The sequence below is a fragment of the Onychomys torridus genome, chromosome 17, assembly GCF_903995425.1.
Source record: "Onychomys torridus chromosome 17, mOncTor1.1, whole genome shotgun sequence".
Taxonomy (NCBI): Eukaryota; Metazoa; Chordata; class Mammalia; order Rodentia; family Cricetidae; genus Onychomys; species Onychomys torridus.
In genome coordinates, this window is record NC_050459.1 from 6340545 (window position 1) to 6355764 (window position 15220).

The 15220-nt window shown below is 44.8% G+C and overlaps 1 protein-coding gene across 2 annotated transcripts in view; it reads right to left on the reverse strand.

The window, feature by feature from the left end:
- LOC118568930 (transmembrane protein FAM155A-like) overlaps positions 1-2444 on the reverse strand; it is a 28474-nt gene extending 26030 nt beyond the window's left edge. Inside the window, exon 1 of one of the 2 annotated variants that reach the window (XR_004943003.1) lies at positions 2251-2444. Coding sequence is in view for 1 of the 2 variants with exons in the window: in XM_036166496.1 (XP_036022389.1) it covers positions 2251-2295 (45 nt within the window). In the remaining variant the exon portion in view is untranslated. The remainder of the gene's footprint in view (positions 1-2250) is intronic. The other variant, XM_036166496.1, reaches the window with a different exon arrangement.
- Between the last annotated feature and the right edge of the window lie 12776 nt (positions 2445-15220).

A 15220-nucleotide genomic window follows, 5' to 3' on the forward strand; every position in this document is an offset into this window, starting at 1 on the left:
TGTCCCATCCCAGAAAGGAGCTATGGTCCTTTCTGTTGTGGGAGTTCACAGAATTTCAGAGTGCAAGACTAATCAGAGCATTCCAAGCTCAGTAACAGGGACACGAAGCCGGCAGAGATCCGACGGCAGAGAGGCCTCCGAGGGCCTCCGAGGACCTGGCATTATCTTCTAGGCCAGTGACAGATTTCTCTTTGTGTCACCTTTCCTTAGAGATGTCACCATAGCTACAAACCGGCAGATTTGACAAAACCCCAAACACCTAAAAATGCAAGCGGTACAGGAGCCTTTTTGGTGCAGAAGATATCGGTGACTGCCTCTGCATCCCAGTAGCCTGAAGGCGTCCAGAGGAAAGAGCTCCGCAAACGCAATCAAGGCCAGGAGATGATAGAAGGGCGTCTCGTGGACCTCAAACCTTCCTGTGGGCTTTTGTTGGGATACCCTGAGCATCCCGGGAGAGGACTGTGTGCCGCGAGGGAAGGAACTAAGACCAGCAGACCTTCACAGAAGGCCGGAGGCCACAAGCATCTTGTGGACAGGATTTTAGAAGGCAGGCTTTCATTTTTTTTTTTTTTTTTTAGTGGTTACTTATGCAAAGCTCTATGAGAAAGTCAACACAAATTAAAGCCTGTTTCTGGTGAATGTTTCCTTGTCCCCCTTTCCTTTCCGCCCCTCCTTCATTTCCTGTCTTCCTCTCTCCCTCCTTTCTCTCTTCCTCCCCATCTTCTTTTTCTCTCTTCTCTCCTCTGCCTCCTCTCTTGATCCACATTCTTCTCTTCTCCTTCCTCCTTTCTTCTTCTTCATCCTCACCTCCTTTGCTTGAACCCCCTCTCTCGTCCTGTCTGTTACTGCTAAGGCTGTCTGTCTCCCTCACCCACACCCTCTTAGCACGTGCCGAGGCCTGGGCTGGGGATAGTTACTGTGGTTTACCAGCGACAAGCCAGATTGTGTGATGGGATAAGTGCCCTGCTGCCAGCCAGGGCGGCTCTCAGGGCACTGATGTATCTTGGTGTTTTGTCACAATGAACAGGAGTGACCTAGAAACCACCTGATACACTGGCACAGTGAGCGCTTCAACTTGTCACTGTTTTATTTTATTGATTGATTGTGAGATTTATTTGTTTTGTTTTATGTATATTCGTGTTTTGCCTACATGCGTGTCTGTGTACTATATGCATGCCTGATACCTGCAGAGGTCAGGAGGGGATGTGGGATCTCCTGGTTCTGGAGTTACAGAGGGTTGTGACTCACCATGTGGGTCCAGGGAGCCAACCCCACGTCTGTCTCCTGCAAGAACAAGCACCCTTAACCTCTGAGCCTTTTCTCTAGCCACTCCCCCTTTTAAATATAATTGCCTATTTTTAAGTTAATTTTGTGCATGTGCCTGCATGTACGAGGTCAGAGGACAGCTTGGAGAGTGGCTTCTCTCCTGCTGTTTTCGCCCCAGTGACTGAACTTCAGGTAGTCAGGACGGGCATCAGGTCCTGCACACACCTGCCTCTCTTTCTTGTCCTTCCTTTGCACAATGGACCATTTGAAAGCCCAATATACAAAGAGATCTTTCTGATTGTCCCAGACTTATTTTTATGATTAAAACTCAAACGTTAAACATGCTATGAATCAAGTCAAGTATTTTTTTTAATGGGTTTTCTCTCCTCTTCTAAGACACTATGAAGAACTTGGGTGAGGACAGTGTTCTAGTCAGGGTCTTGTTCTCACCAACAACCTGTTTCAGCATGAGACTGCTCTTAGCTTTGACCTTGGAGTCTATGCTTGCCTAAACTACATAATGCTCATGGGTTTCTGGAGACAGGTGTTAGTGTTGACATACTGCCCAATATGAGTTTGTTTGTCTGTTTGTTTCCAAAAGAAGTAGAAATATATAATGCAGAAAATATAGAAATCACCTTTCTGGGGATTTTACGCACCAATATGCACACACGTGACTGAGACCGACATTTCTTTTTGTTCTCAATACGGATTAGGATAAAGGGATGAAATTCATTATAAACACAGGAACCATCTTAAACATTTCCCCCTGCAATTATCCTAATGGGACATTCGCAGAGAGCCACAGTTGGAATGTAGACATGTGGTAGAGAGGTTGACTCTTGTTTAGGTCAGTCTGGGAGGCTTCTCAGTGCTTCTAGAAGAGGGCTATGTGAAAATACCTTTTTTGCAGGCTCAAGGTCACGTGAGCCAAAGGAAGCAACACTTGCATGGAGAGCAAAGGAAGCCCCCACCCAGCCGTACCTGTGCAGATGAAGCTGGAGAGGCCTCCATAGATGACTTCGTCATTGTCGGGCAATATGAACGGACACCTGGTCTGCACCTCCAAACAATATTGCTTGCACGGGATTGTCTTTCTGCAGTTAAACTGTGTGACTTCAAAATACTGGGAGCAGAGCCAGGCTTTGTAGACAATCTGAAAAGCAAGGAGAGAAGAGTCAGAGACGTGAAGGGAATGGTGCACACACGCCTCTTGTAAGGGAAGAGCTGGGCTGGGAGAGCTTGCTTTGGTTTCACTCAGGTCAGGAGACAATTCAGAGGAAGCAGGGTTTACACACTGGCAGTTTTACACGGGAAGAACGCGGCTCTGAGTATCTGCAGTGAGCGCTAACGGCATTGGACACTGTCCAATAAGGATGAACAGTATTTAGTTTGAAGCACTCTTGGAAAATAGTGGATTTGAGCAGAAGCTAACGTTTTCAGGATCCAGTGGCATATAAGGTAAAGAACGCAATAACCCCGCTGGAAACGGCGCTAACTCATTGCAGTGTGCAGAGAAATCCAGTTGCTTCCCCAGCTTTTCCTCGCCTCATACCTCGGTTGGACACTAGATGGCGCTAGGCCCTTTGCGAGGACGACCCACAGCGGGTGCAGACGCTTGTGGGCTGGTTCCAGCCTGCCTTCCCCACTGCACACAACAACAACAACAACAACAACAACAACAACAACAACAACAACAACAACAACAACAACAACAACAACATATAGATGGGCATTTGCATTTGTGACTCACACCAGCGGCACCGAAAACCTCACCCAAAGCGGAAACACTCAGCAAAGATCAGACGTAATATGTTCCATTTGGCTGGGAGACAGAGGGTTCCTTCACCAGAGCCTGACCTTTCACCCAGTGTAATCTACGTTTGCTAAGTATTTATGTAATTCACTACCATGTGGCTCCATTTATCTCTTTCTATGTGGTGGCTACTGGGGGAAATAAGCATTGAAAATTCATTTTTTTTAAACCATGAAATAAAATAAGTCTAAATTTAAATGAAGTAGCATAGATCAACGAAATTCTGTTTCTTTCCAGATCTTTAGCAACAGTGAATGATTCTGTTTGTTTCCAGGGGTAAATAATACTATTTAGGTAGCGTTTTATCCATTATAGTCTACCTTGAAAAATACATGGCTTAGCATTAAATGTACATTAATACATCATAAAACAGGATAAAAATGACAAGTATGTAACAAATTATGTATTTTCTAAGCAAGTTACATTTTTTTTTTTCTCTGATTCTCAGCATACATTTAGAATATGTTGACTGGTCACATCATTTTTTTCCTCAAGAATAATAAGCATGTGAATGAGTGGAAAATTTCAGAATTTGAAGCCTAAATCTATAGCTTTCCAAACTTTTGTTTTTAGTGGTGATGCTGTGCTCAGTCGGAAAATGTTTTCAAGACTGGATGAGGCCGTAACAGGGTTTTCAGATGACTGTAAACAACCTGACTTGAGTCCATGTATTATGAGCTGATTGGAGATTGTCTCATAACTTCTTGTTAGTTCCTTAAAAATAAAGTTTTATTCTTTGAAGAAAAGGTTTCTAGAGGAGGAGGAAAGCAAATGTGAAATTCACACATAATTACAGCTGGCCAAAGTGACTTTTATGCCCACAGTCAACAGTCACTTTATGCCCATTTGCATGGGGGTTTGAATGGACCCCAATGCAACAGCAACAGAAAAGGCTGCCGGGAAGCCCAGGTGTCCCATGGGTGCCCAAAGGAAGTGTTGTCTAAGCCTCGCTCTGGGGTAAAGCAGGGCTTGTACATGCCTTCTTACCAGGCTATACTTGTGTGACCAAGTGTGACAGGAGATGCAGCATATATGGTTGTCAGTGGAGCCGTGGTCTGGGGTCTGTGTGCTTTGTTATTCCTGGCTTTAACTACCTTTGCTAGGTGCTAGGGGCAAGTGGGCGTGGTTGTCTGCACAGGCTAACAAAAAAACCAAAAGCTAAGGAACGCCTCACTGCACATCTGTGGGACTCTAAGGCCTGCCGTGGTCTGCTTTAAGTAATATTCCTGCACATTCTAGAAAACTCAAGGTATGTCCATGGGACCCACTGTACACTCTGTTCCCAATCCTGCCCCACTGGCTGACTTTTTTTGTTTTTGTCTTTTGATTTTTAGACGGAGTTCCAGCTGGCTTTGAAATCACGGTGTAGTCAAGGATGACCCTCCTGTCCCCAACCCTCAAGTGCTGTGATTTAAGTGTGTGCCACCACACAGGGTTTAGGCTGTGCTGGAGATGGGACCCAGGGCCATGTGCATGTTAGGCAAGCACCCTACAACTGAGCTACATCGCTAGGCAGCTTTATGCTCTTTCATATTAATGTGTTTGAGTGCCAAATTATGACCTGTGTCTGTCCCCTCTTCACCCACAGACAAAGCGGTGGCATTTAATGATATCTTCTGAGATATGGACATGTCCTGTCATCCATCCTTTCCTTTGGCATCACCTCGTTGAGACAGACCCACTTTTATTCTTACTTGATCGTATTTCCACTGAAGATTTTTGTTTCTGCTTAAAGAAGCAAGCGAGTTACCAGAGCAGTTTTCTCATCATTGGGCAGGAATTCTGCAGACAGAAGAGCTCTGCTTACTACAGAGAGCTAACTCACCTGCAGCCAGCTACCCTGCCCTTCAGTGCTGTGATGGACCTGAATGTTTGCATATGCCATAGAAGGCTCCCACTTGAGAAAAACATTTCAGATCTGAGGCATCTACTGGAAATCATTCAGAGGGAACCACATGAACAAAACAGTGAGGACAGCGCAGAAATATTTTATCATCACTTGAGAGATTAAGGCAGAGGAACAATTTTTATATAACGAAGGAATTATCTTTTCCCCCGTGCAGACATGTTTGTGATAAAAGAGGCAACACAGGCACAAAGAACATTTGCTGGAATATTCCAGCATTAACTGGAAAAGATTTGCTTGGGAGAAAGGCAATTCTGTACTCTTGCAAAAAAAAAAAAATGACTTGAAAAGTTAAAAACCAAACGTGCTTGCAAAAATCTAAATGGTATGCTAGGAAGAGTGGACTAATGCCTGGGAATATACCATCAAGTGAAGTATATAACGGGTGGTGCCGGCAACTCTCCCCCTCTTAGAGGGCTGCCGTGTGCTGTGTGACCACGACAAAGCCTTTATTTATTTGTTCACCATCTTCAAGGTGGGGTCAGGATGGCAAGGCATCCTGAGAGGTGCAATCATGGCTCTTACATCCGGGAATAACCAATTAATTATGCTCCAAGCTCACTCATTATGCGGGAACTCATGACTGGCACTGCAAACCCAGCCCACCGCCTGTGGCTGAAAAAGTCATGAACCATAGAGAATACCCACGTAGTGGAAGGTGAGAGCTGACCCCTGCAAGCTGGCCTCCTTGTGAAGAATGTGGCACACATACTCTGGAGCACAACCCTACACACACAGAGAGAGAGAGAGAGAGAGAGAGAGAGAGAGAGAGAGAGAGAGAGAATAAATGTAATATAGATTTTAAAGGAAGTCAGATATTTAAGAAAATGTTGGGGGGCTGGAGAGATAGCTCTGCCTGTCAAGTGCTCGCTGTGAAGCATTAATACGTGAGTGGAGAATCCAGCCCCCCACAAGCCCCAGCACAACAGCATAGGCCTGTTATCCCACACTAGGGAGGTGAAGACAGGCAGCTTCCTGGAGCAGGCTAGCCAGACAGCCTATCAGCAAACCCCAGGTTCAGTGGGAGAATCATTCTTTCACATAAGGCAGTCTTCAGTTGAGGAAGACACTTCTGGCCTCTCTGGGTACCATATACACACATATGCACACAAACATACATACATACATTTACACATACAACATGATACTTCTGACCTCTGTGTGTACCATATACACACATATGCAGACATGTACACATGCATACATACATACATACAACATGATACTTCTGACCTCTGTGTGTACCATATACACACATATGCACACATGCATATATACATACACATACATACATACATATGATACTTCTGACCTCTATGTGTACCATATACACACATATGCACACAAACATACATTCATACATACACACAACATACTTCTGACCTCTATGGGTACCATAAACACACATATGCACACATGCATACATGCATACAACATGATACTTCTGACCTCTCTGTATACCATATACACACATATGCACACAAACACACATACATATATACACACATACAACATGATACTTCTGACCTCTATGTGTACCATATACACACATGTCCACATTTCCCACAACAGGGAAAATATGGTTTCCCCTGTTCCCCTCACTCTAGTAAAGACTTCCTAGACTTCCATCACATTGCTGATGTGTTTTGTTAAATCCACGTCTATACGGATGAAGGCTTTAGGGCCTGAGTCTGCAGTGAGTGGGGACAGGACAACTGGCATTGTTAAGTGCTGGTCTGCAAGGCCAGCTGCCTGTAGCTACTGCATTTTTTGGCTGAGTACATATTGTACAGTTTAAAGTGGGTCACAGACCCAAGAGTCAAAGCTGGAGTCTGTGTATCTTCATACGGACAGTCCGTTCTATCTGGAGAGCACTGTCTGCACGCAAAAATGGGGAGGCGTGGTCTACTCTGAGCAAGAGGCAAAGAAAATTGATGCTTCCTAAGGCTGAGCGGAGTCTGAGAGAGCTGAGAGAGGAAATATAGAGTCCATCTGTGCTGGCTCATTCACTGGGGCAGTACACACACACACACACACACACACACACACACACACACACACTAGCAGAGTGGGTGGCTGGACGATTCCTGAACAATAATGCAGATAGCTGTTACTGGCCCACATCTTTGGATTGTCTATTCTGGTGGGGCCAGCCTTGTCCTTCAGAATTTCCCATGCTGTCTGGAGTTAGCCCTCATCCCCAAGCCCACCCAATCCAATCCAATCCAGTCCCAGTGACAAGATGGGTAACAGGATTGACTCATTCAGGGACAGAATTGCCCTCAGAGCTGTGGGGCCACCCTACACCAGCCTGCTACTCCAGGTGTGATAGTGTTGGAGTCACCAGTATGTGACTACAGGGCAGACACAGAATGAGTCTCCCAACTGTGCATGCCTGGGTAGCAAAGGTCTCAGGGTAGTCTGTGTGCTTAGGAGATGAAGGGATCCAAGAAGCGTCTTTCAGTCTGTCTCTAGGACCGTTCAGGAAAAAAAACAAAACAAAACAAAACAAGGCCCTAATTTTGACTGGAAGCCATTTATTACTATTCTTCCCTATTGAGAGAGCATCCCTTCTGTTCCATGTTGTCCTTGGTTTACCTTGCCTCACTCTTTCTCTCCTGTGAGGTGGCCCCACCACTGGCCTTGTCCACTACAGGCCATTTTGTCCCTCTGCTGTCACATCCAGACCCAGGAGTCACAAGTGTCTTATTGGACCCCTCACTGGCCAGGGTTCAAGGACAGGTAAATATCTTCCCAAATGAGAGCATCCTGATGCGAGACTTGCTCTTCTCAGCCCTCCTGGCCTGGGGCCTCCTTCTTAGTCCTTCTTTGTCCATCCTTGTTGACAGTGTCTGCAGTTGAAGATTATTTTAAGGTGTGAAGATTATTTTAAGGTGTTTGTGTTGCATTTGTTTAACTCTGTGAAGCTGGGTTACTGTGCCTGTCTAAAACACCTGATGGTCTAATAAAGAGCTGAATGGCCAATAGCAAGGCGGGAGAAAGGATATTCAGGGCTTGCAGGCATAAAGAATTAATAGAAGGAGAAATATGGAAGGAGAGATCTAGAAGGAGCCAGAGAAGGAGGAGGGCTTCAGGGGCCAGCCACCCAGCAGCAACACAGCAACACAGCCAGCAAACCATGGAGTTAGAGTAAGATTCACAGAAGTAAGAGAGTGGGAAAAGCTCAGAGGCAAAAGGTAGACAGGATAATTTAAGATAAGGAAAGCTGGCTAGAAACTAGGCCAAGCTACTAAGGCCAGGCATTCATAAGTAATAATAAGGCTTTATTTGGGAATTTATTTGGAAGCTGGATGGCAGGCCCCCAAAACAGAGTAAAACCCAACAACAACGTCTATATATGCCCCTTGCTGGTCTCCAAAAGTTATTATCCATACGGTTTAACTGTCTACTTTTATGATTCAATTGTTCTTATGGTGATGAAGCCCAAATCTTTATTTATTTTCTTTCTCTCTCCCTCTCTCTCATGTACGGAGGTATCTAAAACCTTTGTCTCACCCCTCTTAAACACCCTGGATCCTACAGAATTCACAATGGAAGTCAGTCTGTTCCTTTCAGAGGATCTATAACCCTCTTGCCCTTTTAACACTCTAGCACAGTGCCAGGCTTTATCCCCCCATGGGTCTCCTGCCCACAAATCTATGATTTCTCAACTTAACACTAGCTTTGTTCCTGAGGTTCTTCCTCTCACATACACAGTGGACCCCACCTGAGTGACCTCCTCCTCCATGCCGTGGTTAGAGGAATCAATCCTGGGTTGACAGATCTCACTACTCCATTTTATCAGCCAGGTTCTGAGGGAAAAGCAGAAAACTGTATAGACTTAGAGATTCACAGCCTTGGCCTGTGGATCCCTGGGCCACATCTCCTTCCACTCCCACTTAGACACTGATGGTGAGGCACCTGGACTAACTGATTCAGTAGCCTATGTCCCATAGTCCTTCTGCTCTTGGCTCACATGCCCCTGGCCTGATTAGGTCTCATGGCTCTGAGAGACTTCTCTATAACCCTCCTGACTCCTGCCCAAGGACCTGACATGCATTCTTCAAATGCAAGGATCCAATGGCCTCACTGGCTTCCTTTCTGAGTCCCTTTTTGCACTGGGTCCCCTGGTCAAAGCTGGGGACACTTTTGTGCTCATAGGAGGTCTCTGGTCCTTTATTTACCTTTCATGGAATTCTCTTGGGAGTTTGCCATACATCCTTCAGGTGGGCACAGCAATGTCGTGTGTTGGGTGTGTGGCAGGGTGGAAGAGACAATACTTCTGGAAGTAGTTCAATCACACATCAGAAATGATACCTGCATCGTGATGCTCACACGGAACCCAGCATCCATCCATTTCCTCCAGAGAGAAATACAAGCATCTAACAAGATACTTCATGTGACTGTCATGGTGATGACAAGGTGAAGGGAGGTCTATTGTGGGCTTCTGAGGGGACAGATGTCCTTTTCATGGGGGCTGCGTGGCACCTTGTTCAAAGATGGGTGGTGTTTCTCAATAGTCCTTTTGGAAGTTGAGATGAGACAAGAACACATACATGGCAGCCACCCAGGCCCTGAGAACCATGAAGACCCCACAGTCTAGAGCAGTACCTTCCCTGAGCACAGGCAGGATCCCGTTCCCACAGTAGCTCCTGTGAGTCTGATGTTGGTAACTCAGGCGGTGGCCACATGATCTTGGTCCAAAAGGACTATGGAAATGAAGGGTATGTTATCTCCATAAGCAACGTCTAAGATAAATTCTACAAGGCACATAACAATGTATTATGTGCAGCAATGTCTGTTGAGTACCACACTGATGGCTGTTCTGGGGATCATCTGAACTGGGTCTGGTTTAAGTGGCCTGAAAGGGCAGAGAACTCTCCTGGCATTTGTAGGCTTGAAAAGATATGGAGACACTTTCACACATGCTCCTTTGGGGGTCCCCCATCTCCAGTGAATTGAGAATGCTGGAAAGTGGGGCAAAAATCAATCTTGTGAAGAAGAGAAAATGGAAAAGCCTGAAATAAGTAGGAGCTGACAGCAGGTGAGGAGGGGTGTAGTCACCTATGGGGTGGGGGTGCGCCATCAGACTTCAATCTGAAAGACCTGTGCGATGCCTGCTGGAACAGTTGGCATTAGATAAATGCACGAGACTGAAATTCCAGGTTCAAAAGTGAATTCCAAATACCAATGTCCTCTGTGGAGCTGTCATGAGCAGCCGGAAATTCATTTGAACAGGCACCTTCTTCATGGGTTTTCTACATGTGGACACGATGGGGTACGTTAACCACCTCATCCAGAGGGAAATCAAAGAATAATTAATGTGTAAGTTTGCCAGACTCCACATGGAGCTTTGCCCTGATACAGTCCATTTCTCTCTCAGCCTGACCATAATACATTGTTATGCCTTGTAGAACTTAGACGTTGCTTCTGGAGATACATACCCTTCATTCCCACAGTCCTTTTGGACCAAGATCATGTGGCCACCGCCTGAGTTACCAACATCAGACTCACAGGAGCTACTGTGGGAACGGGGTCCTGCCTGTGCTCAGGGAAGGTACTGCTCTAGACTGTGGGGTCTTCATGGTTCTCAGGGCCAGGGGCATGGCTTGTTTGTCATCATGACAGATCAGGACAAGTTGCCAGTGTTGTTACCTCATTGTAGTGACTCAATCCCTAGAGGTGGAGGAGGGAAGGAAAGTCCACTGCATTTCAGACATGGGGCAGTACTGAGAAACTTGACTCCTTAAACACAGTGCTTTCTGCAGCTGGTCTCTTATCATAAAAGAAAAGTCACTGGTACTACCAGATTCACAGCTTTAAAAGCTATGAGCCCTTCCATAGTCTAGTGAGAACACAGAGTAAAGGCTTGAGACCCTGAGACAAAAGAAGTTTCTCACCAGTGCTGACTTTCTAGGTAACGTTCAGTTTAGCTGTTGATCCACGAGTTGTCACTGAGAGCAGACAGACTCATGCAGCAGGAGTGTCTTTCAGAGTGGAAGTTTCCTCATAAGGCATGGATAGGTAGATGGCTCGGTGGGTAGCATGCTTGTCCCAGAAGTATGAGGACTTGAGTTGGGATCCCCAGGATACAAGAAAAGCCATTTATAGAAGCATTCACCAATACTGCCAGCTGTGGTATCAGAGGCAGGGACAGGAGAAGCCCTGGAAGTTTCCAGGCAAGCCAGCCTGGCATGTGCCACAGTGACCAAGAGATACTGTCTAAAACAAGGTAGAAGGCAAAAAACTGCCCCCTGAGGCTGTGATCTTCACATCCTGTCACTGGCATGTGCACACATACACCAACTTGGGAGAGGAAAAGGAGGGAGAGATTTGAGACTATTTTTTATATAAAAAACAAACAAACAAACTTCTTTTTGTCATCAAAAGTAGGACTAATCAAATAAACGTGGGCAATGTAAGATGTATCAGATGCATTGCTAGTTTCATGTGAAACAGGAGACCAACAAGAAGAAAAGGATGTTCTGTGCTGGGTCTGGCAAAGGGGTCAGGGTAGATAAGAGCAACGAGGGTAGAGAAGAGAAGACAAGGGCGGAGAGCTGGGGTGGTGGAGTAAAGACTGTTAACAGTTGTTGTTGGGCCTTTTCCACATACACACCATGCAAACGCCCCCATCCCAAACCTCCACATATATAAACCAAGCTCAGAGAAGTCACACAATTTGGACAGGACCCCACAGCAGACACAACAACCAAGAGGACTTTTTGGGCAGTTTTACTTGAAGCCCCGCTCCATACAACCAAATACGTCACAGTCTGCACCACTGTCAAGCGAAAGTCAGCATCAGCTTGTGTTACTCTATGACTGGTGTTTGGAAGTTGTAGGAAGTACCTCTTCCAAACTGGGACTGGATGGTGCAGGCCTGTAATCCTTAGGATTCCAAAGGCTGAGGCAGGAGAATTAGAATCACAAATTCAGACCTGCATGTGCTATATAACCAGTTCAAGGCCAACCTGGACAACTTAGTGTGACTCGAGGTAAAAAAAAAAAACTAATGAACAAAGGAACAGACATAAAAATGGGCCAGGGATGCAAGGCAGTGATGAGGAGCTTACGTAGTGAGGCCCCATTACCAAAACAAAGGAGGAAAAAGAAGGAGAAGATGCGTCTTCTAGGGCTGAACTTTGGATATAGAAATACGTTCTGATGTCTGCCATAGCTCAGCAAGGTCTTTCTGTGAAGGGTACATGCACTGCCTACCCCCGACCCCACAGAGAAAGACTCAAATGAGCATGGCAGAGGCTCACAGCATTCAAGAGTTTTTGACACAAGCTTCAAACCCTGTGAGTCGCTGACATGAATAATGATTTAGCTAATGAGGAAGGAGCCAGGGATGTACCTGGAATTGTCTATTACCCAAATTAACAACCACCTCCAATTAAGGAGTGTATCTTTCTGGCTCTGATTCTCTAGTGTGCATTTTCTCTCTCCCTCACCCTACCTCCCTGCCTTTTCTCCAAATGGATATGTATTCAGTTATTAAATGACATGCTTGTAGAATCGGTTATATACATTTTAAACAGGATTTGCCAAACATCTTTAGTATGCATTCTACACATTTAAATTTTTTAGAATATGTTCCTTACATAAATACAAATTAGTAAGATATACATAAGACTTATGAGTGTGTTCACTGTAAAGCATGATAGAAACACAAGGACTTCCCAAGATGGTGTGATGTTAACTGCGATGCGTCAGTCCAGGCACTTATGAGAAGCCCGGCTCAGTTGAGCTGGGATTTTAGCTTCTTAAGTTACGAGATAAATCATGTAAATTGTCGGATTCTGTTGCGTAAATATGTAAGACTGAGAACTTGCTTAAATTATATAAGCCAGTTTTAATGAATTTTATCTAAATGACCATACAAAACAATCCCCCCTCTTCCCCACCCCCAGCACCCCCAAAGAAAAGAGCCGTGTCTGATAACTCAATGATGGAATTATACAGGGACCTTGGATGAGACTCAGCCACTGTTCCCAAATGAGTGAGTGAATGAAACCATGTATGTCCTGACACAGGTGAACGCAAATGTCCGTGACTTACACAGGCTAAGTTTATACTTCCTATTGTAGGCAGGGAGATCCAGTCTTCTTGGCCAGTCTTAGACATGGCTATTTTAATCTAGAAAGGAACAGGCTCTGTGTCCTTTTTTGCCCTGCTTGCTTTTCAAGGCAACCAAATTAGGCTAAGCTGCACAGTTCTGAATAAAGTGTGAGGATGCTGCTTTGCTTGGTGATGACAGGCATTCACACCACTCCCCTGTTCCCGCAGGTATGACTCAGCAATTTCCATAACCATCCAGTCGTGCATGCACAATCCTAAGTTCACATATTCACATAGTTCTCTGGATTCAATAAAACACAGTTAATAATTCATTCACTGTGTCCCACCTGCTTCCTCAACTTTGGGCAGCAAAGGGAAGGGGTCACGTTACTGTATTTCTTCATAAATGATGATATTTAGAAAATGGATGTTTTCAGCAGCTTAAACCTTGTGACTACCCAGGAAATCAGGAAAGAAAAAAATCAGATATGTGTTTTAGGTAAAATTAAAGTTATACAAATTAAGGTGATAGATGGGACATTCTAATTCTTCCTAAAATATTTCTGACAATGGGTCTCAACTGGTTATTTCTTGTTTCTCATTTCTCCTTTTCAACCTCATCCCTGGAAAGTCAGTAAGATAAGGACATTTCCTGTTCTCCAAGTGCACACTATCTGAGAAAAGTGAGGATGGTATTTTTCAGAGTTAACATAGATAGAGACACCCTCTGGCCTTGGGCCTGTGCTCTAAACAAGCCAAGAAGCAGCCACCAGAGGGCAGGCAGTTTGCTCTGCTCCTGCAGGAGCAGAAAACAGATCATTCCTACTGCCCTCTTCTGTCCTCTCCAGAACCAGATATCCCTCAGCTACATATTTTAACAACAAATCGTGCTGATGATGGAGAACCATCATAACTATCGTGCATAATTACTGGCGGTTCTGACGGACGGGATCCATGGTCCGTGCTAACAAGGGTCCTGGCAGACTGCAGTGTGAAACTGTAACTACAGATTTCAGCTGCTTCAGAGACAAAAGCACAGGTTCGGAAGGACAAGGCTGTATCCAGCTTCATTCTCAGAGGAAATCCCCACCGAAAGTGCACAAGGCACTGAAATAAGACTCAGTTAAACCCAGAAAGGACTTCCACAGCTTGTACAAGTTACATCAGAAAATCTGGACATTTAACTCTAAGAATCATCTGTTTTGGAAATGAATATTCATATCCATGATAAAATAGGTCACTGCACAGATGAAGAACATTCTTGGTTTTGGCTATCAGATGTGTGTTTGTGGCCCAAATCCTTTCAACCGACCCCAAACCTGAAAAACATGTCCATACAATATGTTAAAATGTGAAACTAGCATGTTGCCCTTGCGTACTACATTTCTCTTCGCTCTGCTGTCAGGGTTCTTGAAATAAGCACATTAATAAATTCTATTCAATTACAAATCACATCAAGATGTAGAGCAACTGTAACAGCAGCAGGGTGAAGAGCTGTGGCACATGCTGATAGTGGTGAGAACTGTCTCGTAATTGAGGATCGGAAACGGAAAATGGGCCGAAAATCAGAGAAAACTGTCGCCAGTGAAGACCAACCCTTGTAAACAAGGCAACATCCATAACAATGGAGGCATTTTCCCTCATGTTTCCCTACAAAAGAAGGGAGGAAAAGGACAGGATTAAGCAAACATCGTTTCCCATTAAAATAAGCAGATTCGGACAACATATAAAGTCAAATCTCGATCAGCTGATTGGGGAGGGGCAATCAAGAGCAAAACTGAAAGATTTATTATATTTACCTATCTATCTATCTATCTATCTATCTATCTATCTATCTATCTATCTATCTATTTTTAAGATAGGGTCCCCCTTATGAACCAGGCTAGCCTTGAACTCTCGATCATCCTTCCTCAGCTCCTACAATGACAGCTGTGGGTCACCAGTCATGGCCTTGGAAGAGATTTAAAATACCCATTCAACAATACAAACAAAAAAATGGACTGTAGCAGGAATTTTTAAAAAAAAATTTATTATGTATACAGCACTCTGCCTGCATGTGTCCCTGAAGGCCACAAGAGGGCACCAGATCCCATTACAGGTGGTTGTAAGCCACCATGTGGTTGCTGGGAATTGAACTCAGGACCTCTGGAAGAGCAGTCAGTGCTCTA